Consider the following 27,109-nt stretch of genomic DNA (forward strand, 5'->3'; position numbering starts at 1 on the left):
AGGCTGGGGGTGCACAAGAAGCTGGGAGGGGACACAGCCGGGACAGCTGACCCCAACTGACCAAAGGGATATTCCACACCATATGACGTCATGCTCAGCATATAAAGCTGGGGGAAGAAGAAGGAAGGAGGGGATGTTCGGAGTGATGGTGTTTGTCTTCCCAAGGAACTGTTAACACGTGATGGAGCCCTGCTTTCCTGGAGATGGCTGAACACCTGCCGGCCGAGGGGTAGTAGTGAATGAATTCCTCGTTTTGATTTGCTTGTGTGTGTGGCTTTTGCTTTACCTATTAAACTGTCTTTATCTCAACCCACAAGTTTTCTCACTTTTACCCTTCCAATTCTCTCCTCCATCCCACCGGGGGGAAGTGAGCGAGCAGCTGTGTGGTGCTTAGTTGCTGGCTAGGGTTAAACCACAACAGCAAGGAATTGCATTTTTTTAAAAAACAGTTGATTTTAGAAAATTCATAGAGGACATTGGTTTGTGTATGCCATCTTGTGATAAAAGCTTTCGCTTGCAGTGTAGCCTGAAAAGGATGGTACCTCCTGCTAGCCTATCTCTAATTAGCATGGAGGAGGGGAAAAAAAAAGGGACCTTTTAGTAATTCAGTAATCTGGAAAAGTAATTAATTGACTAAACAGTATGGAATGGAATACGCCCATTGTTCGTATACTTCAATTTCCTATTAGAGGTCTCCAGATACTGAAATCCTCTAATTTATTTAGAGTGGGCTCATTTGTGCGTTGTTTACCTCATGCTCAGCATGAAGGGATCCTGCAGTGAAAGGTGAACTTTAGTGTAATACACGATTTTTGCAATCACATTGAAATTTTGGCTCTGTAAGGAATATGTATTAAGAACAATGATAGTAAGGCAGAATCTTAAATGGAATATATTAAAGAGGTGTATGTTCTCCAAAGTCAGGGTATTGATTCAGCTCATATTTTATAAAAGTATTACTCTCTTCTTTCATCTTGCATCTTTCTTGCACTGTTCTTCGTAAGAAATAGCACTTCAGTTTTCCTTTCTAGTGTGCTTGTAGTACTGTGCACCACTAGTATGTAAGGTTTTTCCACATAGGTGACAAAGTGTTCTTTTTGGATGAAGGCAATCCCTCCATTCTTCCCCCTGCTAAAACGCCAAAACGCCAAGCCCTTTTTTTTTTTTTTTGTAATGGCAAATTGCTTTGTTATAGAACGACCCAGATATGCTTTAGTGGATTTGATAAACTTCAATTCGTAATGTCAAAAAATATATACGTTATTGCTTGCTTTACTTTACTATATTTCTCCTTATTTTGTGACCATCAGAGTTTCTTTTCACCTTTCAGAAAACGGGGCAGTACTTGAAGGCTTGACAAATGCATCCCAGGTTGAAAAACTGCTGCATTCCTCCTCCTCTTCCTCCTTTAGAAAACTGACTTCTTTAAAGAGGTAATGTTGAATGTTGCACTTTCTGTAGAAAACTTCCCCCCCCCGCCTCCCCCAGGCAAAGTGAACTAAAATTCGACTTCTTCTGTAGCATGTCCTGTGGTGTTTTAAATTAACTTATATCCATGTCTCATTCTGATGACTGATGTCTGTTCCCCTATCTATTGAAAAGGATGTCTTTGGAAACCTTTGTTTGCAGAGATCTATTTTGTTGTGTTGTGTTGTTTTATAGAATTATTTGTCAGCGCTTCTGCTGAAGTAAGTCACCCAAGTGTTACTTGAATTTAAATTAATCTAATGTTATTTCTGAATCTGATATCTTTTAGGATATTTAAACATGCTTTAGAAATCTGAGGCAGTTCCTTACTCACAGGAGTTTGTATTCTCTGAATGACTTGCTGCCAAGGGCCATGCTAAATTCTGTATGTAGCCCTGTTCATACAAAGTTGCTAACATTGAACTTACAGCTTCCCAACACAATTTTTGTATCTTACTTCACTTCATTTTCCATTTAACAAATACTGATCTGTTCTTAAATACAAATCTTCTTTCAGAAATCAAAACAAGTATGTTCTGAGATCAGAGTAGGTGATTCCAATCATACAGTCTGGCTATTTAAAGGCCATTTATCATAGGACTTCCATGATGTAACCTATATATCAAACCCGTAAGTTTTGGTTGAGCCTAAATAATTTTCAAAACATCTGAAAGAAAACTGTAAAAAAGTAAATAATTAACTTCATGTTTACCTGCCTTTTCCTTATAAAATTTACAATAAATTCTGCAAACAGTAGCACTTACGATATTCTTGACATTACTTGTATGAAGTTGATGAGTCTAAGTGTTTATGGGATTAAAGATGATTGTAGCAGTCTTCATCTTGTTATCATCTGGTTGTGGAAGTGTTTCTCTCCCCCCCCCCCCCCCCCCCCCGCATGAAGGAAAAAATATTAATTAAAAAAGGGCTTTGAAGCTGATGGGTATTTGTAGTTTTTAGGAAAAATGTGGTAAAGATATATGACAGCGTGTGACAGCTTTGTTGCATATAAATGTTTTTCAGCAATATCAACTTTAAAAAAAAAAAAAAGTGACCAAAGTAATTCTTAAAATACAGTGTACCTTCACAGATTTTCTGTTTCTTGTTTCTGTTCAGGCAGCTGTTAACCTGCAGGTCCTGACAAAAATAAACTTTTGATGAAACCTTAACTAAGAATCACTGTCTTCATATGTCTAGTACGGCTTCAAACAGCTCTTATATTTTACAGTCTCCTCAATTTATCCCTTTTCAGGTCACTATTCATAGGCTTTAGCCTCTAGTATTAGGCTATAGCTTCATTTCACTCCTGTTGTGGGACCTTAATGACTTCCAGTTATTGCCAACCTGTACTGAGATCACGCAGAAAGACAAAATGACCCTTGTTGCTTAGACCTATTTAAACATCACGCAAAGGTGTCTAATGATGCTTTGTGTTTTAAACAGTCTTGCTATTGCCTTGAGAATTGAATTTATGAATTTAAGATGTTAGAATATGACTGTTGTATATAAAATGGAAAATAATAACAAGTTGTCCTTGCAAGTTTTCTTTTTTTTTTTTGTTTCTGGGAATTGCAACATACTTTTAGAAGAGCTAAATCTTGCAGTTTTAATGAGAAGCCTCAAAATTCTTTAAGAACAAGCTTTAAGGAGTAAAGTTCTGCTATTAGGATTTCTAATAACTGGTTTTATGAAACTGCTTTACTTCGAGCAGTATCTAGAACTGTCATTACAATGTCTCACATGATTTGTTCCATGATGCTCTTTACTTTGCTCCGCTTGTCTTTTCTTTGTACTATATTTGGTAAGAGAGCAAGAATGGGATGATGTGTTTGTCTTAAATAATGTACATTTTGGCCTGAAGCACTGAATCCTCCTTTTTCCTCCTCCCCCCCCATTAATGTGCAGAATTTTTGACTGAAAGTCTGAAGAGAACAGTTTAGTCATTGTTAGAAAATGGGACCAGTTGCCCAAAATGCAACTTTTCCTATTTGATATTATATAATTCTATTGGAAATATGTTAACAGCTTTTCATTGGGGTAAGATTTTACAAAACTAAGTTTTGCTGCTAGAACTCTTATTTAATTTCTTTTTTCCTTTCTCTTCTCAAGGTAAGAGAGAAGCAAAAGTAAGAAAATGCTGGGATTAGAACGAGGTGTTGTGGAAGAATGGCTGGGAGAATTCAAGGTGAGCTGAGAAGATGAATGATAGCTGTATCATTGGCTTTATGCCACATAATAAATATCCAATAATTAACATTTTAAATATCTATTACTTGATCTTTCAACTTTTTATAATGTATGTAAATGAGTCACCTGGTACATAATATGCAATGCATAGTTCTAATAGTTTTTTTTTATTGTTTATTATTGTAGAGCAGGAGTTTAAAAAAAATATTAAAGAAAAGTATTTGGCTGGCTTTTTTTCCTATGGTCTGCATAAAATGAATTGTTTTGTCATGAAGAATCTGAAGTATGTTTAAGCTATTTTGCATGTTGATAATTATGCTGAGTGAAATACAAGATAATGCATGAACAAGACGACTGGATTTCATGACTGATATGAAATTAATCTGTTGTTTAAATAAGAATTAGTAATTCCTCACATCATTGATGATACACAATAAATCATTACGTGCTGTTGTTGGAAATTTGTTGAGGAGCCAAGGATGCAAAATCCACAGACGTGGTTGCTTGGTGGGACTTGAGGCTGTCCATGCTTATTGTAGATTATCCACGTTTCTTGAATAATTCAAGTTGATTTGATAAAGACTTTGAAAAGTGCCTGTTAAATACAGAGTATCAAGAAAGAGAGTCCTCGAGTCCTCGTATCAAGCTGGAGCAAATGATTTTATGAAAGATAAATGTGAAACTGCTTTTGGATTTAACCCGAAAGTTGGTATGTGCCCCCAAATGCTATTCATATGGAGAAGAACTGATACTGAATGAACTAGGTTACAAGTCTGAAAATTTACTGAACTTCAGGAATTTTTCTTGATGTTGGGATGAGACTGAATCCTTTTGTGGAGATCTTTAATACTTGGAAGCATTGATTTATCAGAGGAACACTTTTTTTCTTTTTTTTTAGGCATTACCTGAAACACAAATTACCAGCTATGCAGCTACATTGCACCGAAAAAAAACACTGGTACCAGCTCTTTATAAAGTCATTCAAGACCCAAATAATGAGGTAGGAGACTTTAAAAAATATTTTTGTTCACATTCTTATATCTTCCACCTCTACGACTAAAACTAGAGTAATTGAGAAGTGGAGATGGATAGGAAGATTCTTCGATTCTTTTTTCTAATGTAGTCTAACATGGATATCATCCCTCTTTTTACTCTCTTGCTTTTTGAGAGTTACTTTAAATTACTTAACTGACAGTTGCTTACCTTTCTGGTAAGACACAACTTCATCTGCTCCCAAAAATACAGTTTATGATGTTTGCTAGATTTTACTTGCCACAGCTGACTGTTACACTTGATTTGGCATGAGTTTGGTTTTTTTCCCCCCCTAGAAACCACCTTTCAGTCATGACAGAGGCAAAGTAGGCCTTACATTGAAGCTCAGTAAGACCAATGTGCTTCTCGCCTTGTGGCTTATTACAGTGGAAGATGGAGTCAGTTTATTAAATCCTATTAAAATAACCAGATCTTCTTTTGCTTATAGTAGTATCATGTTTGTGTAATTTGGTTTACACTGCTGTAAACAAGAGCAGAAGCAGGGCCCCAAAATATAAATATACACAATGAAAACTTAGCTTACCCTTGTACATAATTCATTTTGCAAATGACGTTAAACTGAGCTTTCTGTTCCATTGGTTACTGCTATGAGTATTTCTGGGAAAGTGTGTGAAATACAACTTCTGAATAATATTGTGCAAGCGTACCATTCTCTACTGTGTAAACTACTTCAGATAAAATGCTTCAAAATATTTGATTTATCATCTGTGATCTCTTGTATATTTAAAAATTAAATGGCAAGTGTACACAGCAAGGAAGTTCTTTATTTTCCTAAGCACAGCTCAGCTGCTTTTGGAAGCTGAATGCTTGATTGAGCTTAAAGGAGATTGCATAATGCTCATGTAATAAAAAAAAAAAAAATGCTTCATAGCTGTCAACTTCATTTCGGTATTACAAATAAGTTGCATAGTGACCTTTTTCTTTGTATTGAAGCTACTGTTACTCTCTCTCCAACCTGAAGCCACCATTGCTGCTGTTGTCTTTTAGTATATATGTATTTGTGTGTGTGTATACTTCTGAAAATGTAAAAGCTTTCCTTTCCTTTAAGAATAAGCATTTGATTTTTTTTTTTAAATGATGCAAAGAACCAGATTTGCGAAAAGAGTATTTTCTTAAGGGTGTGACAATGATCTTACATTATTGCACACTGATGCTTGTCAAATACTATTCTTTGGAACTGCTGTTGCTGTTTGGGCCTGATTATGATATTAGTTATAAGATAAGCAATCGCAGACTCAAAGATGACAAACTTCAGGTTCTGCTTGTTAAGGCAGTATGTATTTCCTTGTTGCATTTCTTCCAAACTTATTTGTGTGTAAGGAGTATAACCATAGTAAATTCATTACTTTGCATAATTCTGTGGTAATCTTTGGCTCTAAGTGAGGGGGTTTTTAAATATGCTTTATAGGGCATTATTTAGTAGAAGGATAACTGATTGCTTATGAAGATAAAGCTTATGTGGTAGACTATCATAAAAATGCCCAACTTAATCATAAAGTTGACCAATTTTTAAAACTTCCTGGAAGGGACAAACTGTTTAGGGCAAACATGAGTTCTTCTAGAATCACATAATTCTATCTTGATAAGACTAGGAGTATTAATGTAACATGAAATCAGCATGTTTAGGAACCAAAACAAACAACCAAGGTGTTTCTCTTTTTTGACAGCTGTCTACCAATTTGAGAGCTATCAAATGAAGGCAAGCATACTGTCAAGTTAAATGCAATTGTTACCGTTTACCTTTTAGGAAATTCCCTGACTTTTTTTAATATGGAGAAGATAATGACTGGAACAGAAAGTTACATAAAGAGTAGAGAGTGATCTTGCTCATAAACAGCTTATTTAACTGAATAATGTATTAATTTTTGCATAATATTTGAATTCTAAATTAAAGTGCTTTTGAAGTACTTTTTTTTTGATTGTTTTATAATTTTTGGAGTTAGTTTATAGTTGTAGACATAAATGCTCTATGGATTTTAAGTTAATGCAGTACTGAAATTTAAACATTGAATATTCATGTGGAGCTATTTAGGTTTAACTTGGAAAGCTCAGCCTTGAAACAAAATAAGATCACCTCTGCGATGCCAAGCACTTCCCAGACCCAGTACTCTTCAAATAATAACTAGTTTCACCCATTATGTTATAGTTAAGCCTAAAATGAGCACATTATTTTCTACCACGATTGAATTCTTCAAAAAGGCAAGCATTTCCAATCTTTGTCATGCATTTTACAATACATTATATTTAACTTAAAGGTATTGCTCTTAAGATCTGGCAAACTTGTAAAATAAGCCAAACTAAAGCTATTCTTCAGCTTCCTTAAAACATGACTAGTCTGCATCTCTGTGAGGTGTAAAAATGAAGTCTGCAAATTATATCATTGTCACTGTATTTAAGCCATTAAAAATTTCGTTTGTAATTGTTTGTTATGCTAATTGCTGTTTATGCTAATTGGAAAGCTCTTTTAATATAAGTTTTTAGTTTGTCGGAAAAGAGATATGGTTATAAGAGACTTTTTACTTTGCATTTTTTGGCTGACTGCTGTGCTACTCAGTTTCCTTTGACTTTGGACTGAAAGATCGTTGGAATTAAAAAAGTGCGTGCCAGTTCATGTATACACCCACTACTGGTAACAAAAGCTCCATTTCCTCTGTTTATCCAGTGTCTTCTCAATATTTACATTCAGAGAATTAATTGGAAGAGGCTGGTTCTCTGAAAAGCCAGATAACTAGGATGCAAGGAAAACATTTGTTCTTTTTTACAGTGTTGAGTTTTGTGTTTGCAGGTGGGAGACGATCATACTGTACTTCGATAGGAAAAACTTGGGTGTTAGCGCCTTTGAAAATTTTTGTGTCGTAGCATCTTTGTGATGCCAGCTTTTTCTTGTGGACTTAAAGCTCTGAACACACCAAAAGTGCTATAGCAGTTGCTACAAACAACTTTCAGGTTTTCACCTGAGTAATTTGCAGTTGTTAAACCTTTTGCACAACTAATATGACAATTACTAGAAATGAGGAGTATTTACATGCTTGCAGCACCAGTGACTGGGTGTTGCTTGTATCTTTCTAGGGAGCGTGGTTTCACTTAAAAGACTAATTCTATAAAATTTTCATTTGAAAGAAAGTAGAATAAACTCAGTAACTGCTCTGGTTGAGTCTCATCTGACTTTAGGTAAAGTAAATTATTCTTTTCCACTGTTTTTAATGGGACTTGGGTTAGACTGGCTAATTTCAAATAGGAAACAGCTTTGGGCTGCTGTCATCTCTAATCTAATAGAAGTATTATTTATAGCAATGCTGCTGTATATATCTGGTTTCTGATAATACTTGTTTAGCTTTTCTTGCACCTGTTATCTCCTTGCAGATATGCTTGTATTTATTGTTTCCAGAGATTTCTTCTTTTTCTCCTTTGTGCTAGCTTTTTGCTCATATTTTCTTTTAAAGAAAACCTACAAATTTATTCGGTGATCTCTGAATTATTTATTAACCACTTTTTTTTTTATTTGAACATCTGAAATGTGCTAGGCCTTTCATAAAACAATAATACAGTTCTGTCTCTGAGGATTTGAACATTTACTGTAACATATGGTTTTATTAATTAGTATCACTTTTATATAGGAGTTTCTACTAAGTAAATATCAAGAAAGAATAGAATATACTTATGAATCTTTTGATTATAAAGGGCTATATACGTATGAAATACTGGAATAAATATACTAGATAAAATAGTATGTGCTCAACTTGACAGAGAAAGCCCTAGCATTGTTTTATTAAAATGATTGCAATAGAAGCTTTATGGGCTTCTAATTTCATTTAGATCCCAAAACAAAAATTAAGTGTTGAGGTATTTTACCTATATGGCTTGTAAAAAATCTGTGTGCTCCAAATTACTGGACTTCTCTCATTCTGTATCAATGTTGTCAGTGTCAGCTTTCTTCCCTCCCTCTCTTGTGGAGTCTCTTTGCTTCTGTTGTAAAAAGAGGCTTTTAGCTTAGAGTAACTAGGCTGTCAATCAGAAGCCTTGTTACACAAGGTATTTATACCAGAGCCTTGTATAAAAGAGATTTGTCTGATAGCAAAGTTTTATTTTACATAGATGTCATGTTATGGCTTATGTAATCAGTGGTTTAAAAATTTTATGCTTCATTGACCAAAATACTGTGTGTTAGAAATGAAAGAAATGTGTTCACCCTTTCTTGGGTGATGCTCTCTTAAGGCAGCTATCTTGATAGAAAATTCTGTCGAATTTATGTTTTGTGTTTGTGATATACTAGAGTAAAATATCTAAGTCTAAATATGTGTATGTGAAGTTGTACAGTCATGCAGATTTATGCCATTGCACATTTATCAAACATTCAAACTAATCACTTGTAGGAATGTCTGTCCCTCTGCTGATAGCAAGGGACTTCTTCAAAGTTTTTTAAGAGGATGGATGGTTCACAACAAACCACAGAAGTACATCTTCATACAGCATAGTAAAAGAGTGACAGTGAATTCTACAGGAAATTCTGGGTACTAAGATGTTTATTGATGAATAAACAAATTAATGAAAGAAGAATGCATTAAGGTCTATGAAACATACTGCTAATGCTCTGAAAATCCTAAGGTGCATATCCCTGGGAGCGAGAGTGTGTACTGGAAGAGGAGTCATATGTACCTTCTCTGATCTTCTGCTTTGCACTGGGTATTTCCTATTTATGCCTTTTTGTCTCACCAGTACAGCTGCTATTGTGTTGGTCAAATGTAGGGGTTTTATCGCTCTAAAAAATGATATGTATAATTTAATGTTTAAAATTTAATATTATCGTGTATGTATATGAGAGCTGTATAAAGCATGTACGGTTAGAAAGAAAACTTATTTGAGATTCTGGCCTCTGTTTTCTGACTCTGTAACTCTTCTATATGAATATAGATGCTTTAGGTTACATGGATGGCTCTATCTTTTTGGACATTGAATCCCATGAGTATTTTCCTTAGGTCAGATCATCCCATTTCTTAGAATGTAATACTTAATACTGGTCACAAACCTTACCAAAATTCCTCTCTGAATTTTTTTTTTCCAGTAGTTTTTGACTTTGGTATTAGTCGTGGGAAAGGGGGAGACAATTTGATGTGTGGTTTGGTTTTTTTGGTGTTTTTTTTTTTTTTCCCCCTGTTCATTAACAGTTCTGTGGATGCATCTTAACTGTTGGTTTGGCATTGTAGACTCTTAAAATGGCAGTGTTTTTCTCGTGCTTATATCACACTGACTTGACAAAGGCCTTGTTTGATTCTTGTACTGAAACCCAAAGGGCAGCTGAAGATGGAAAAATCAGTTTGCATTGTAATGAACAAATGCATGCTTGTTGCATTTGAGACTAAAAAGCTGTAGGTAAGAAATTAATTCCTATTTCTGTCAATAGACTTGTCATTAGCAGCTGTCATTAGCAGCTAATCTTTAACCTTTGTACTTTTATAAACCTTGCAGCTGCACCATTAAAGTTTTATGGTGCACATAGTTCAAGCCACATGTCTGTCACATGCCTTAAATTAGTACCTATATGCAAAATAAATCTCATACTGACAGCCCTAGAGAATAATGTTCTCAAAGTACAAGATGGTAGTGGCTGCAGTAAGGCCACATTTTCCAATACTGCATACCAGTGCCCCTCAGGTCTGTCCTTATAGATCTCCTTAAAAGGAATGCAAGTACCATTTTGGTTCATTCATTCCTTGCCATCAAGGAATGTAATTTTTACTGGCTGCAGTGGCTATATGATATAGCCCCTATATTTGCTATTTCATTCTCCCTTATTAGAGAAGCCTAACTGTAATTCATTAGCCTTTTTGCCTTTCCACAGCTCCTGGAGCCTGTTTGCCACCAGCTCTTTGAACTTTATCGTAGTTCTGAAGTTCGGCTCAAGAGATTCACATTGCAATTTTTGCCAGAGTTGATCTGGGTATACCTGCGTCTTACTGCCAGCAGGGATAGGCAGAGTAATGGTTGCATTGAAGCATTGCTGCTTGGCATTTACAACTTGGTAAGTGAGATGAGTGGGAATGGCTGAGGAAAGCTTTGATCTGAGGTTTTGCGTCATTGACCACTAGGAGTAAAGTAAATTATTGGAACAGCATATTTAAAATTATAATATGCTTACATGAAAGCGTATTTAATCTGGAGAAAAGCATAATGTAATGAAAGTTTAGTAAGAATGTGTTTGCAAAAATATTTTTTATTTTTTATAGGAATCTTTTTGGGACAAACATTTTAACTAAAAAGGATCATTTCATAGGCTTTCTTGAACTGTTATATACTTGCATTTGTAAGGAAATTAAGTAGCCCTCCTTAATGTTGAAAAATACAGCTTTCTATGGAGATGATGGTCAGGCCAATGTGCTTGGTCAATCTTCATGTGTCACTTCCTCTCACCTCCCCGCTTACTCTAAATATGTCTTTTTAAGGGTAATTTGAAGCTGAAACCACTCTGCGTGCTAGCACTTAGATACATGCATGTGTATATTTGAGGTAGATAGTTGTCTTGAGTGGAACTGTGATTTTAAGAATAAGTAAAAGTAACTGTAGATGATTAAGTTTGGCTGTTGGATGTATAAGTAGTTTTTTATAGCCTTACCTTAGCCAGGAAATGTTTACTCTTGTAACATTATGAGGCTGTTTGATAAATTTAGCAATACTGCCACGATAGGCATTCTCTAATGGAAATTTCTGTTTTATAGGACTTTAAAACATGTCATACTGAAACATTGCCCTTCTCTCTTACTATCATAGTAAACTCCTCCTTTAAATTGTGTATTATGTTTCTACATGATGAGACACAGAACAGTCAAATTGCGATTCTTAAAAAAAAAAAAAAAATTTTTTTTTGTTATGTGTCTGTAGATCAGCTCTAACAACTGGAAGATCCAGTTTTTTTAGATTTATTCTGATAGAAAAAATATTGGAAACTGCTTGCTGATTTTTGGTACTGTTAGCTGGGTTGAAGTAGCATGTTGATCTTTGTCGACGGTTTTCTCATAAAGGTCCTTTTGCAGTTCCTTTGAAAGTCATGTTGATGATTCATATTTTTTAAGGACAGTAATGTCTTCATTTTGTCCAGATTCAGGAAGCAAGAGGCCTCAAAATGGACAGTGGCTCCCACTATTTTTTTTTTTCTTTGGTTAAGTTGTTGATATTTTTCTGCACATATACCGAGACTGAAGGAGTGAAGTTATTTTCTCAATTCTTAGGAAGTGGAAGACAAGGACAAATCTTTTGCATTCTGCTAATTTCTATCAACTGTCCTCCCATTGTGATCCTTAAAGCCTTCTACAAGTACTGTGCTACCTTGGACTAAGTTTTCACATAAACTGGAATGACTAGAGCTCATTGTTTGGAAATTTGCTGTACAAAGTGAAAACGCAGGATTTTAGACTCCTTTTTGGTATAGTCTTATGTAACTGCTCTTAGTATATTTGCTTTAAAAACTGCTGGGTTTGCTTATGTAGTAGCCTAGCAACTATAAAATCTGACCAGTTTGAAAGCCTTTTGAGAAAACATTCTGTGTATTTCTTACTGATAGAATGCCTGAAGAAACTTTGCCAGTCCCCTTGATTTCACCTTTTCTCTGTGGTGCATTTATTATGAAGTACTGCCCATTGTCAGCAAGTGACTCATCAGCCCTCATGTGTCTGTATCTTTTGGGCTTAAATTTTAGCCTTGCTCCACTATGCAATTCTATTATAAATAAATGTTACAATGTAAAGGTGGGCTAGAAAAGCTTTTTGTTCTTTTTTGGTTTTGATGAAGTCACACTGATCAAGGAGCCAGTGCTGGTTTTTTAAGTGTTGCAGACTGATTCTGCAGAACAGTCTGTGATAGAGGTCTTTCCCACTTTTTAAATATGTATGTAAATTTGCTGGTATTCTGCAAACACACAGAGACCTTAGGGTGTTAACAGTCTTATCAGCTCAGGACATCTAACTTCTTATTTGTTAAATGCCTTCTAAGATTTTAAAATTATTCCAGGTCCTATCTCCTTACTTCTGTTTGGGTTTTGGTTTTGTTTTTTAATGCAGGAAATTGCTGACAAAGATGGAAACAACAAAGTTTTATCTTTCACCATCCCTTCATTATCTAAACCCTCAATATATCATGAGGTAAGAAAGCTGCTGTGGTAAATTAGAATTGGATCTATTAGAGGAATGAAAACTGGATCCATTTGATGCAACAGGCCATTTTAGATGCATCTTGTTGCAGTAAGTTTTCAATGTTAGTAGCTTGCAATTAGTGTAATCGAATTCAATAGCATTAGTAGAAGAAAAGGAATGTAGATGTTGAAAAATCTTTGCTGATAGTGCCCATTTTGAACAGAGGTTAGTTGTGTTGTAGTTGCAACTGTGGTTTTTTGCCTCTTAAGTGTTGGTATAAAATGAGTCTTCCTTCTAACTCCTCCTTAATACAGTTTGAACTTGGAATCTTTTTCTTTCTCTACTGTTACTGTACAAAAGGTCTACGCAATTAGGATAAACTTACTATAAATGGATATGTAAGAATCAGAGTTGAAAATTGCTCTCACCTGCTCTATTGCTTGTAAGTGTGGAAACTTTATAATAATGAAATTAGGTATTGTTTTTAGATTTACTGTATTCTGGAATAATCTTCATTTTTACAGATCCCAGGACAAGTGTGTCTTTTGGCTTGGGTGGTTAGGAGTTTTAATGCTTTCAGGGACCTTTTACTTATGGCTTTATTTCTCCTCCCTCTTTCCTTTCTCCTCCCACCACCTACTTCTAGCCCTCTACTATTGGATCCATGGCTTTAACTGAAGGAGCTCTATGTCAGCATGATCTCATCAGGGTAGTTTACAGTGATCTTCATCCTCAAAGAGAAACCTTCACAGCACAGAACCGGTAGGTGGATGTATTCTAACGTTAGAGGTGCTTCACTAGGCAGACAACAAATCCTTAAACATTAAGACCAAATATATTATGTGTTCAGTCCTTTCTCAACATTAAGTGCTTGGAAATAAATCTAGAGAACAGTCTTGGTAATCTTGAGGTATAGTATTTTTTGTTGTTAGTTCCAACTTTGTATGTTCCTCTACTAGTTAATTTAGAAGAGAGTAACTTCTCTGTCATTTCTGTGTCAATCAGGAATATCTTTGGGTTTATGTCTGTCAACTCAAATTTTCCTGGAAGTGTGACAAAATTCAGCTTTGGCTCTGAGGCTGTGACTGCTTTTTCCACAGGAAAAGAGGAATGGAGCTGAGTGGATAGACAGAACTAGGGATGAGAGAAATTGCCCTGCTGTTATAGTGACTGCCAGCTTTACCTGTGTCTAAAGCCAGCTCTGGGAAAACTGATAAAATGATTTTGAATGCATTGCAGACTTGTCCATTTCTATACCTTTGTCTGAATATTATGCCATATGCCATTTCCTCCATAGTTCCTGCATATGCTAATGGTTTTCAGTAATAATATTTTTAAGTGTTTAATACTGAACCTTTAATAACCTGTTTCAAGTTAGTGAATTATAATGAAAGAGGATTTCAGGATTTGTGTGTTTACTTCTGACACTTTTTTCCTGTGGGAATTTTTTGAGACTGAGTTGTAGAATTCTTGTGTTAAATTCTGATGAAATATTAAGAATTTAAACCATGCAAGGTTTTGCTCTTGTCTCTTTTCAGGTTTGAGGTGCTGAGCTTTCTTATGCTGTGCTACAATTCTGCTATTGTCTATATGCCTGCCTCTTCTTACCAATCACTTTGTAGGATGGGTTCCAGGTGAGACACTTGCCTTTGAAATAGTCTTGCAGGGTGCATCTAGACTTCTAAATATTCATCCAGAAAAAAAAAAAAAAATTATTTGTTGTGTTTAATAACTTAAAATATGTAACTCTTGGTCAGTCCTGCAACTTAATTGGAAATTTGAAGCTGTACTTGCATACAGATAAAACACATGCATTATCTTACTACTGCATGGGCTTTCATTCTAGTTATGTAACTTTCTGTTATTTGGAAAGGAAAAAAGGCAGTTTGGGGGGAAAATGAGTTGAAGCTACTCAGACTGACTTGCATTTTTTGGATTTACATATCTTTCAGACATTTTTCAGTATGGCCACCTTAAAAATCCTGTGAGGAATATCACCAGTTTCCTCTACTTCCAAATATTAATGTCTTGCTTCTGAGGATGATATATATGAAGTACTTGCACGATGTTCTAGGTTTTAGTGGGTTTTTTGGGTTTTTCTTTGGTTTGGTGTTTTGTGGGTTTTTTTTTCTTTTTTTTTTCTTTTTTCCTTCCTTTCTTTTTTTCCCTGATAATAACATTCCACTTTCACAGTAGTGAATTCTCCGGGTTTTTTTCTTTTTTTTTCTTTTTTCCTTCCTTTCTTTTTTTTCCCTGATAATAACATTCCACTTTCACAGTAGTGAATTCTCCAGATTTCTCAAACTCTTGTACATGCCTTTTATATAACCTTCTACTTGAATGGTCATAGGAGCATCTGTTTGGCAAAGATCCCTGCTTTTTGTTCTGAAAAATCTCAAAGTATAGCTGATATTCCCATATGCCTGTATTTACCAGTATTTTTGTCTAAAATGAGATAAATTCTCTCTCCTGCTACCCCAAAACAGAGGAACCTCTTTAAATGTTTTTTGATTTAGCTTGTTTGCTTCAGCACAATACTGCCATGAAAGAAAAGCATTACATGCAATTCAGTTATGTAGCAAAGAAGGATCAGACTAGCTTCCAACAACATATATTCTGTAGTAACACACACATGCAGTTAAGATTATAGCCTGTTTTCTTTCCTGTGATTTCTGATGGGAATGGGTTAATTCTTGGTATGCTTCCATCATCTTCACTTGAGTTGTGGCTATGCTAAATTTGCCAAATATGTTGAATTTTCCTGCATTTGAAAATTAGATCCGTTCTTGGGGTAGAGAAGAGGGACAACATTTATAGGTTAGGGATTTTTTTTTGTTTTTGAAACAGTGCAGCAGGTATGTATTAGAGGCCATGTGTTGCTTCCATGATGAAGATTCAGATATTAAAGTTATGAATAAATTATTCTGTTTTTTTACGGAGACTCAGTGCTATGCAGTATATGGGAAGGCAGGCCCCTTTTCAAGGGTCAGAAGTATTTCTTTAGAAGGCAGCTGAGAACAATTCTCAAGAATACAGTATCTGTGTTATCCAACTTTAGGTAAAAGGTGATTGCATGCTGTCATCATACATTAGATGGGAGATGACATATACGAAGTTGGTTTCAGTTACTGAATTTTGGGGAGAGTCTCCTACTTGGTGGCTGGCAGTAGAGAACTTCTTGCCACCCTCATTCTGTAGAAGCTGGTTATGATTTGAAGAAAACAGATGGAGTTAATGGCTATATGTGAATAACACTGGATTATCAGCAAGCCACATCTCAAGGCACTGTTATAAAACAGCTTTAATGGTTTGGAGAGCAACATAAGAATGTTCTGTTGTGTACTTACATTTTGAAAAATAAATTTTGAAAATAAATGAAAATCCTTGTGATGTAAAGACATTTGTAGTCCTTGTGGAGTTAACATTTTGTTACAATGGTGTGTTTTTTCAGGCTGTGTGTGAGTGGATTTCCACGGCAGCATGAGAAGCGCTGGAAAGAACACTGTGGCAGAGTGGTGTTAGACCCTGACTTCATGGTGCAGCTGCTCACAGGTGTCTATTACGCCATGTGAGTGAATGGTTTTTTTGTATAAAGAGAAATGTCTGGTTTTACGTGAATTAAAATATAAATGCTGGTTGTTTCATGATTGAAAAAAATAGTTAAACTCATAAAACAAGTTTATAACTCAATTAGTGTATTTCCCATTACTTGCTCGCTCAGCCATAATAATTTCAAAATACCTTTGTCAGCATTGAATTAGGTGATGAAGGGCCAGCAGTAGGTGCTGAAGAGAGTTAGGCTTCTGGCTTCATCTTTTCCCAAGTTTCCACTGCCACCAGATACCTTCTGTTCACAAGCATAATGAGCTTGGATGCCAAGATAACCTGGTGAAATGCAGACCTGTTGAATGTCCGTAGCTTCTGAAGTAGCAAAAATCCATTTCTGATGGAAATTCAGTTCTGCTAAGTAGTGTTAACCTTTACATCTTGACCCCATTTTTTTTATTGTTTAAGTTTGTCCTGATTATGGCATCAACTTTGTCTTGCTTGGAGGTGACAGGGAGCAGCTTTTTTGTTATATCAACATGACTAATAAAACGCTTTGTCTGTACTTCTAAAAGAAGTGAAGGGGCAGGGATGTATATACAGTTGATGAACTTTCTACATAAGCAAAGAAGTGAAGAGCTGGATTTGGGCAGAAAAAAGACAAGATTGAGTTCGTAAGATATGAAAGATAAATATCTTTCTTTACTTTTTAGATATAATGGTCAGTGGGATCTTGGCCAGGAGGTATTGGAGGACATCATTTACAGAGCACAGCTTGAACTCTACTCACAGCCTCTGCTGGTAAGAAACAATCCATTGCAATTTATGGACTTGGTTAAGAGGAGTATGGATGTAATTCTGAAGTGGACTGGTAATGAAAGCATTTGTGGCCATTTACTGCACTCCCAAATGCAAGTGGTTGTTAACAGCCGGTGTTTTCAACATAGCTATTTATACCATGATTTTTCTGCTTGAGTATTAAGCTAGGATATTGGGATCTCCTAGGACTCATTGATACTGAAAGCTAGGATTTTCTAATGTATTACAGTTGGATCAAAATGTTTATGTTGTTTTGGCATAAGCTACCGATGAGTGATTCAAAGATGCTTAACCAAATGGTTCTATGTCATAAGACATTGCTTGCAAAAAAGGTGTTTTCTTTGCTTCTAGACCTTCAGCAGGTCTTAGAATATCCTGTGTGGTTTAACTGATAACACAGTAGAAAAAGCAACAACAGGATAGAGCTGAAAGTGAAAAGGAGCTTCATCTCCAGAGTCAATGTCAGATTTTGATTGATCAGTCACGCAGGTCTTAATCTTTACCTTCTTTAGAGGACCAGCAATAGAATGGAGTTCTGATTGTTTGGCTTTTTCAGTTTCCACTATACTTGCTGTTCTGATCATAAAAAGAGAGACATGAAATGGGGAAAGTGGTGAAACTGGGCTGGATGCAGGTGGATGTGATTGGGGAGGATGAGGAGGCTGACAGAGAGAAAGGAGGAATGGAAGGATTTTATTTTTTGTCAGATGTAGGAATGAGGATCGACATAAGAGGGAAAATTAAGGAGAATAAAGTAAATAGACTATTGTCTCAGTTTCTGCATCAGAATTATGGCTAGAAGCCTTTAGCGCTCCTCTGAACTAACAGCAGTAAAATTTCACTGCTTTTTACATAACGCAGAACGGAGTGGATTGGGAAAAATCATTTTATGTGGCAATCTGAGATCCCTCGCTTCTGCAATAAATGACGTAAAATTAATCTCTTGATGAATTAATATTGGCTGTAAAATTTATCTATGGGCTTTCTGACACTGCTGCATTTTGAATGCTTGGTATCTATTGAATTATTACAGTAGTTGGTTCCTTTTGGAAATGACTCATCGCTCCATCAGATTGAAAGTTTTAAATTAAATATTGAACCTGCTGAATTGGGCCACCCTACCAAACTGCTGCATTTAAAAGATGTGTAGAAGTATCTGGAACTTAATTCAATTGATGATACGACAATTTTCAGTCCTGATTGTTCATTTTTAATCAGTTTGGCCTTAGAGATTACTTCTAATTGTAAGAATCTTCTAGAATGTCTTTGTTTTTTTTCCAAAGCTAGTTTTGCCTCTCCATCCCATTGTCTGGTGTCAGTGATGTCATGACATCACCCATTTTCCCCCCTTCCCCAGTTGTCAGGTTTTTCATGCATATGCGTCCAGGTGCATCTGTAGGGTTTTCTTCTTAATACTCTGATCATTGCCTTGCTTCCTATCTTGTTTTACTGCAATTTTTAAAAAGCAGCTTTAAGAAATTGTCAGTTTTATAAAAAGATGACCTGCATGTCCTTGGCCTCATGCTATATATTCAAACAATTTGACTTTTTGAAAGGTTGGAGTCCTTTCACCTCATTGCATTCTCCAGGAGGTGTGTATAATTTAGCAGCATTATAAAATTTTGTATTTTAAACTTAAAACTACTGGCACCAAGTAGAATGTTGTCTGTGCAGCATCCCAGATAAGTTTCAATTTCAGCTTCTGCCTAGGATTTCCTAACAGCAGCAAGTTCTTTGAAATCCATTTGATATTCAGGCAAACCCCCACATTAGGATTATTTTTAGATATCTGTACTCAAGCTATTTGTGTAATTATGGGAATACCATAAGTCATCATTACAATGAGAAACATCATGGTCCCTGTGTTTGGGTATGTCTCTTGGAGGAATATTTTTGACAATATAGTAGATCCGTGCTCTTACTTAAATAGGTTGATATTTCCTGTGGACTTTAAAAAAAAAAAAAAAAAAAAAAAAAAAAAGGCTGAAATAGCAACATCAGAAAGCTGTGAAATATCTGTAACGTAGAAGTGGTCTTCTTTCACTGTTACCCAGAGACTGCACTGGAAAGGGCAGGAAGTAATACAAGGGAAAGGCTTTTTCTAGGAAAAGAAAAGTATCTCTGTTAACCAACACTGGGTATTGGTTTCATAGTCATGAAAACTGGGAGTTTCTACAGAGGAAAACTAGACACCAAGACTCAGTATTACGACCAAGCTAGCCTGGACCTGGGGAGTAGCTCAGTTCCAGTCAATCAGTCTCTTCCTCTGAACACAAGAGTTCTGTGCTTGTTTCAGACTGAAATTCCTGTCTTCAGTGCAGAGGCGCACAAGCTTTCTTAGCCTGGTATACAAGAAGCATGGATCCGCAAGTCCCTGTTGTGACAGCACCTTTATCCAGTGTATTTTATTGATGTACTTACTGCTTTTGTTGGATGTTCTTTTCATTAGAGCTCCTTTCTGGTAGGCAAGAGTGGATGTGTGGCCTGAAACTAGCCTTCCTTTGTCATTGATAGGTGCAGACTTGGCTTGCCAAATCTGAATTGTGCTGTTTGTTTGTTTTCCTGCCTGTCAGTGCTGGGTTAGACATAGTGAGCAAGTTTTTTTGCATCCTGAAGGATTGCAGTTTTGTTTTTTTCTGTCAGAGAAGGGCTGTGACTCATTCAAACTGTTTGTTTAGATTGTTTCACGGTTTTACTGTTGCATTGATTTTTAGCTCCATATGGTTCTCCTCAGTCCCCAGAAGTACAATTTGTGCTGTTAGAAAGGGCCAGCTGTTAAAAGGTTCAACAAGCAGAAGTGCTCTGTCACTTTTCTGGTCCTGCTGCAGAAGCTTTCTGCTACTAATTTTTAGATTTTAATCCTGTATACTGAGAAAGGTACCTATTCAAAAGAGGGCACAACTCTAGTGAGTAGAAGATGGGAAGGCAAACCATTGTATACTGTTGAACTTGATCTGCTTTGGTTCAGTACAGCAGAAATGAGTTTCCGAAGTCTTTAATGTGATCAAGGACAGGGTGAATGCAGTTTGTACCATTTCAAGAGGATGGCATGGAAAAAGGCCTATGTGTGAATAGGAGAGCAATTCACAAACAAGTGTTGAGACTGAGAAAATCAGCTAGCAATGGGCAAATCAATGTTGGACAAGTGGAAGGCAGAATGATAAGGAGCATTTCTGTGACGGTGCCAATAATCTTTTGTGCTGGTTAGAAGTCAAACAGGAAGGCAGTGGAGAAGATGTTTAATGGGGAGTTACAGGATCACAACAGCAGCTGGAAATCAGGATCAGCTATATGGCAGCCATTCCAGCCCCCCAGGAAGTGAAAAGTCTTTAATTTAGTTAATATTCTGTGATCTGTGGCTTTACTGTTTGAAACAGTTTCATTTCTTCTCATGGTTGCTGGATGGTTTGCCTGTTATAACTTGTAGGAAAGTCACTTTTACTTTATTATAATGCGAATAAACACCTTTAATTCATGGAGCTTTTATGGCATGCCATATGCATTGATATAGTCATTTTATCAAACGTTATCTGAGATCGTCATAAAACAAAGTTCTGCCAATAGGGTCTGTTCCAGTGGTTTAGTAGATTTCTCACAGTTTGTGTTTTTGCGAATGCTAATGAAAGATGACTTAATTAGTTAAGCAGATTTGGTATATGTGGGCCTTGGGTGTTCAAGGAATTTGTTGGATGTCCCTTACATTTCCAAGGCCTCTGGCAACCTCAGAATATCAAGACAACATTGATGAGGTTTAAAAGTGCATTAATTCTGTCACTAGGTTGAGGGGAACATACGAAAATGTTGCTTACAGCATAAAACTAGGAAATGCTTGATTGTAATAATGTGCTAAAGAGTTGATACTACTCCATTAGCTAGCCACAAGTCTTTATACAATAAACAAAATGCCTGTTCTTAGGAAAAGAACATGGTCTAAAAGGAAGAAAAATGTATGTATGCATTGTCAGAAGAGTGGAGTATCTTGCAAAGATGCATATTCTAAAGCAGATCTGTATTTCATTTGAGTGGACAGAACAGTCAACCTTACAGTTTTATCTGTGTCTTAAAATAGGGTTTTACATGCCTTTGCCTTGAGCTAACAAGTAGACTACATGTATTTAAGACATGCAGACCACATGTATTTAAATAAATGTGTTTATCTTGCCATACAGTGATCTCTATTCTCTCAAGTTGCAAAACCAAATTTTTTTGTGATACAAGAGAAAATCCATTAGGAGGCAATATAAAGTTGCTTTTCATAATGCTTCTTGTAAACTGTAGTGGAGAGAATAACCTGCCCAAATTATGGTGGGAACTGTTGCTAGGTAGGATTTTATAGAGATTAGCAAATTACATTTTCCATAGTTGTTTTATTTTAAGTCTAGATGTCTCTGACCCTCTTATTTTATCTACTGACTTCATTAGAGGGGGTGTAAAGAGCATGTAGGAAGTCAGATGTCTGTGAAACGTAAGAGATCTATGAATGAAGTTGTGATGTTAAGTTTAAAATGTGTCTAATATTTTTATTGTTGGTTGGTTTTATAAAGTCGGATTTTGGAAAATCAAGGTGTGTTCACTTTGAATTTTTTTTTATTATTTTTTTTTTTTTAAATTTTAAATCACACTTTGTGTGCAGCAACTTTGTTATTGTTGACTATGGCACGTGTCATAGAGACCCCGCTTGCTTTCCAAGAGCTGGTACACAAGTTCACTTTTTGAACAATTTACTTGTAAACTAGGAAACATTAGCTGATTAAAGTAAACCTCTGATCCCACAAAGGCATTTTATGGAAAATTTAAAGAAGCAGTTAAAACATCAAAGCCAAAAGAGGTCATTTGTTCTCCTCAAAGCTGCAAACAAAACTCTGACTTTATTATAGGCTATTACAATAAAAAACCTAGATCTAATAAAGATGAATGCATTTTAGTGGTTTAATGCTCATTGCTTAGGTTGCAATTTTGTTTTTAAATTTTGCAAGTACCTGCAGTCTAATCCCCTTGGTTAGGTTGGGTTTTGGGGGGTGGTAAGGTATGGGGTGTGGGGGGTGGAAAGTGGCCCTGTCTCCCCCATGCACAAGGCCATATGCTGTTTGCATTGGCTTGGCCTGTGACTTAGTTTTATGACATTCTTGTCATAAAACATAAATGATATTTTCCTTGTCATTTTGCAATCCCTTTTGGATGGAGACCTTCCTGTGTAAGTTGTTACCTCTGTCAGTAGAGGTGGCAAACGTGGAACGAAATAAATTACCTCAAAAAAAAAAAAAAAAAAAAAAAAAAAGGAGAAAATTCAGCTATATTGTTGGGAATAGGTTTGTGGTGAGCTTTTCAATTTAGTTCTCAACTATGAATCTTAGAGATGGGGGCCAACCATCTGGATGGGATCTGGCGTAATTAACAATTCTTGGTTGTTTCCCTTTCTGTATCCAGCAAGAGATCTAATATTGCCATTAGTGCAATCAAGGACAGTAGTAGTACAGCATTTTACTTCTATCTTAGGTTGCAAATGCCATGAAGAACTCACTGCCCTTTGATGCTCCTGATGCATCACAAGAAGGCCAGAAGGTACTGAAAGTAGAAGTTACTCCGACAGTGCCGAGGATTTCTCGGACTGCTATTACAACAGCTTCTATCCGTCGTCATCGCTGGAGAAGAGAAGGTGAGCTTTTTCTGCCAAGAGCAAATACTGTAGCGTACTGTATTCATCATCATCACTGTAATCTGGCTTCTGAGTTTGAATGTTTGCAGAACAGTTGGTTGGGGGTTTTTTTGTTTGTTTGTTTTTGAAAAGTGATACTCCATAACAATGTGTAGTATTTTACATCTTCAGAGCACTGCATGAACATGAACATTTGGGGTGTTTGTTTTGTTTTTGATTGAGTGATAACCCATGAGGTAGGCGAGAAAATGGAGAAGCTGGAAAATGTTCAGTAAGACTTCTTTTTTTCTCCATGTAACACAGCATAAAATTGTAGGGGTAGAGTTTGGCTTAGAATTTGAGTTCTTTCTTTAATCCACACTAAAACTCAACTGCCTCCCATCATAAATAGCTCAGGCCATGAATGGTATTATCCAGACCTTGATAGGGTTCCAGCTACCTAAAGCTACTGAAGGCAGTGGGAGAGGGAAAAGCTGAACGTCGCACTCCTACCACCATATGGCCCAATTTAGAGAGGGGCCATGTCATAAAATAGCTTTGGATAGCTTAGAATTAGTCCTTATTTTTCCTCAGTGAGTACTTACGTCATATGGAAGTGTGCTTGACTGTATGAAGAAAAAAAAATGTAGTCATATTTACCATGATATGATGACATCTTCAGTGTAGGTGTAGCAAAAAGCTTGCTTTGAAATCACTTTGTCATATTTCTAAAGCTTTGTTGCTGCATGTATAAAACATTGATTAAAAAAGCTGCATAAATGGCTGAAGGTAAAAAGTAGAATAACCTAAAAATAAACTGAGGGTAAAAGAGTCTGAAAACATGGATTACATATTTTCCTGTGGTACTCTTTTCTGTATCATGTGCAAAAGGATTTGATGACCTCTGGTCTTCAGCTGAATCAGGATGTCCAGGACAACAAGTAGCTGTCTTCTGTTTTCAGGACTCTGGGTCATGTGTGTCTTCATTGTAGTTGCCATTATATTCATTTGCTAGTCTCTGGTCTACAGTATAGCCCACCTGTCCCTTTCTGTGGATGTTCTCACAACTTTTAACTAAGCATGGGTAGTGTTTTGTGTTTGTTCCATGTCCGCATAAACCTTCTATTTTCCCTGCCTGGGTTGGAATGCCAAGAAAGGAATAGAAAAGCACTAAAATGTTATATGTTGAATCCCAGATGGCTTTGACTTCTCAAACGAGGCTGACTCAAGCATACCTGGCTCACCGATCCAACACGGCTCCACAGACCTAGGGATCAAACGTGAGCAAGAGGGGGAGGTGCTGATGCGCAGGACCCCTGAGCATGGCTTCCCGGAGCCCACCTTGGCAGCAGCCACAACAGAGGGTAGGACAGAGATGAGGAGGCAGAAGTCAGTGAGGCAGTTGCTGGAGGAGGATCCTGGCTCCCTATCCCCAAGCAGAACTTCTTTCCATTCTAGTGTGTGTTTCCGCTATCCCAGGGTGTATTAGCTTCTCTTTGCAAAACACGCATCCCCTATATACCTAACATCAGGTCAGGTACTACCTTTTGTTATCACGTGGGCTGGCCTGGGGCTTGCATCTGTGTGGTGAAAGACTGCTTGGCATGGCAAAAAAAAAAAAAAAGGCAGGGGTAATAGCCTAGAGCTTTGGGATTGCTTGGAAACTTTCTATTACTGAGCATGTTTAATCTAATATTCAGAAGGAAAAAATGCACCAGATGAACATGAATCTAGTCCTGAAAAATAGTACAGAGTATAAATGGATTTGGCTACAACTTAGTTACAGTAGTGTCTTGTTAGTCTGCAGTTTTTAAATTTCCAAGAATGAAGTTTCCTGTTCCCGTTAAAAGTCAAGCCTATCTAAGACAGATATACAACTGCTAAAGTTTTTTATTTGCCAGTCATCCTTTAATTGAAAATTCATACACATACAACTCCTTTACGTGAATGAGCTGGCTGCTCTAAAGACAAGTACCAAAAAAGCGCTTGTGTTTTCAAGAAGAAATCAGGTTGTCATGTTTCTAAGAACTTTAGAAACAATTATTGTTTTCTTTCTTAGTCATACTGTCCACACAAATGCTGTAGGACTTCGTATGTCTGCTCTGCATCCAAGAATAGCAGATAGAGTAGCTGGTAGAATTTGTTTTATTTAAGTTCATCTATTAATTTTCTCATCTTTACTCCATAAAAGACGTGGCTTTGAGTACTGAATCAGAATCATGATTTCTCCTCGGAGATGAGAATTAATTTCTTGTAAAGAAAATTAAAAAATTAAAATTAAAAAATAAGTTTAGCTAAACATATTTTCAAGTGTTCTCCTATGTTAAGTCTTCTTTTCTATCTGAACGTTCCTTTGGTATCTCCAGCCTCTATAAGCATATCAGTTGATCATGAATGAGATTTATTTGCACATTTGGATATGAGCTACATGGTTTCAGATTTGTTCTTCTGGAAACACTAATCTGGAGAATTTGGAGATTTAATGTAGTGTTATCACAGAATCCTTACCCTTAATCAGAGTTGCTATCAAACAATAATTAAGACATCATGCTTCTGTAGAAGATAGTTGCATAAAAATGTTTAGTGCGGGTTTATAATCTACTCCTTGGTGCATAGTGAATTTGAGCATGCTCAGTAAATGAGTCCTGTCTTCTCCTAAATTCACTTGTTCAGTTGGTCTTACACCATTTTACTAAACTTTGCATGTGCATGACCTGAAGGATATGGAGAAGTCCTCAGCTGCAGAGAACCTTCTGGGAGAGACAGGAAGTGGGAAAGAAGTTGATAAAAATGTGGCCTTCTAGTCTTAATTTGTTTTAAGACGTCTATATAATTTGGCATGTTCTTGAATAAGGCATCATTCCACATGCTTTACTTCAATAGAAGTGGGTTGAATACCCTTTACTTCTGTAACATTAGCAATGCATAATTACATGCTGGGGCAAACTGAACTCTGCCAGTTGATAGCATCTGGGAGAAGGCCAAGGAATTAAGTTTGGCTTGATTATCAGTATAGAATTGTGTGTGTGTATATAGTGGTCTATTATTTTACTGATGCTGATTTCACAGAAAGTTTCAGCTAGCAAATTCCCTCTCATAAACATAATTTTGATATCAAACAATGTAATGAGAGACTGATAATTTCTAGTGACTTTTCAACCTTCAGGTATGGGAAGGATAAACAAAATAAAAGTCACTTTAAAAAGCTGTTTAAAACCCCTTCTTCGGATCAGTGTTTTGACCCAGTAAGTAGAAAAAGGCAGAAGATTTCAAGACTGACTCAGTAATGCCTTACAAGGTATTCTGCTTCTGGGTGGTAGCAGCTGTGGTTATGTGCACTATTTTGGGTCAGTGGAGAATGCTGTATCTACATCTACAGGATTAATTATGTACAGGCATAAATAACGAATTCTTTGGGGACAGACTTATTCTGATAGGGAACAGTGAGAGTCCTGAATTGCACTGTAGTACAATTTCTGTCAGGTTGCACTGTCTCTTTCTCTTCTGGCCTTACAATAGCAGAGTGCTTGGGAGGAGTAGGTGTTTAGTTTTTGTTTTCTTTTTTAATTGTCTTATTGGTCTATTGGGGGGGAGGGAGGGGGAAGAAAACTGTGACTTCATCCTGTTTTTCCCCCCAGACAGAGTATGTAAGGACTCAAACATTTTTTGATGGTTTCTGAGGGCAGTTTTTAGAGGAAAAATAACGTGAAAAGAATATGTGTTTGCTGAATTTCTTCAATCCCACTGAGAACTTCTGTAGGTATATGGATCTGACTAGACAGAAATTCTCTTGCACGTTGTCTTCTCTATCTTCTTTATTTTTGAGCACTGCTGAGCTGCTTGGGCCTCTGTATAGTTGCAGGATCCAAAAGCTTGCAACAACCCCTCTCAGTCTTGTCTTTAAATTCTGTGGATAAAATGCCACTTTTTCAGCGTGACTCTTCTGCTTCACTGTCCCTGAATAGGAATGTCTGGTTTAGCATCCTGTTATTCGACAATGTTTTAATGTAAACTTTGAAGATGACTAATGTTCTTGTAATAATAAAAAGTTTAGCAGTATTGTATGGAGATACCTACTTGCAAATTACACATCTTTCGTTTGAGTAAGAAGGGCTTGAGAGGGGACTTCAGCCGCTGCTATTGCTGCTTGTAACCAAACACGCTTTCATCCAGCTTTGCATGATTATATAAAGAAACATAAATGTTGGTTTACTGAAAAAGTGCTCTTGCTTTCAGTATGTTCCAGTTACGTCATATTTTTATTAGCATCTTTTGATTC

The 27,109-nt window shown here is 36.4% G+C and overlaps 1 protein-coding gene across 3 annotated transcripts in view; it reads left to right on the forward strand.

Annotated features, from left to right (window-relative positions):
• FAM126B (family with sequence similarity 126 member B) overlaps positions 1 to 27,109 on the forward strand; it is a 56,441-nt gene that overhangs the window by 26,547 nt on the left and 2,785 nt on the right. Inside the window, exons 1-11 of one of the 3 annotated variants that reach the window (XM_019473506.1) lie at positions 1,177 to 1,433; positions 3,577 to 3,652; positions 4,553 to 4,654; positions 10,547 to 10,726; positions 12,759 to 12,839; positions 13,477 to 13,592; positions 14,369 to 14,464; positions 16,282 to 16,398; positions 17,090 to 17,177; positions 22,692 to 22,851; positions 24,027 to 24,194. In XM_019473506.1, the coding sequence (XP_019329051.1) occupies positions 3,602 to 3,652; positions 4,553 to 4,654; positions 10,547 to 10,726; positions 12,759 to 12,839; positions 13,477 to 13,592; positions 14,369 to 14,464; positions 16,282 to 16,398; positions 17,090 to 17,177; positions 22,692 to 22,851; positions 24,027 to 24,194 (1,159 nt within the window). In that variant the 5' untranslated portion in view covers positions 1,177 to 1,433; positions 3,577 to 3,601. Of the gene's footprint in view, positions 1 to 1,176; positions 1,434 to 3,576; positions 3,653 to 4,552; positions 4,655 to 10,546; positions 10,727 to 12,758; positions 12,840 to 13,476; positions 13,593 to 14,368; positions 14,465 to 16,281; positions 16,399 to 17,089; positions 17,178 to 22,691; positions 22,852 to 24,026; positions 24,195 to 27,109 lie in introns of those variants that run through there. The other 2 variants (XM_019473505.1, XM_019473504.1) reach the window with 2 other exon arrangements.

The sequence above is a fragment of the Aptenodytes forsteri genome, unplaced genomic scaffold, assembly GCF_000699145.1.
Source record: "Aptenodytes forsteri isolate BGI_AS27 unplaced genomic scaffold, ASM69914v1 Scaffold183, whole genome shotgun sequence".
Classification (NCBI taxonomy): Eukaryota; Metazoa; Chordata; class Aves; order Sphenisciformes; family Spheniscidae; genus Aptenodytes; species Aptenodytes forsteri.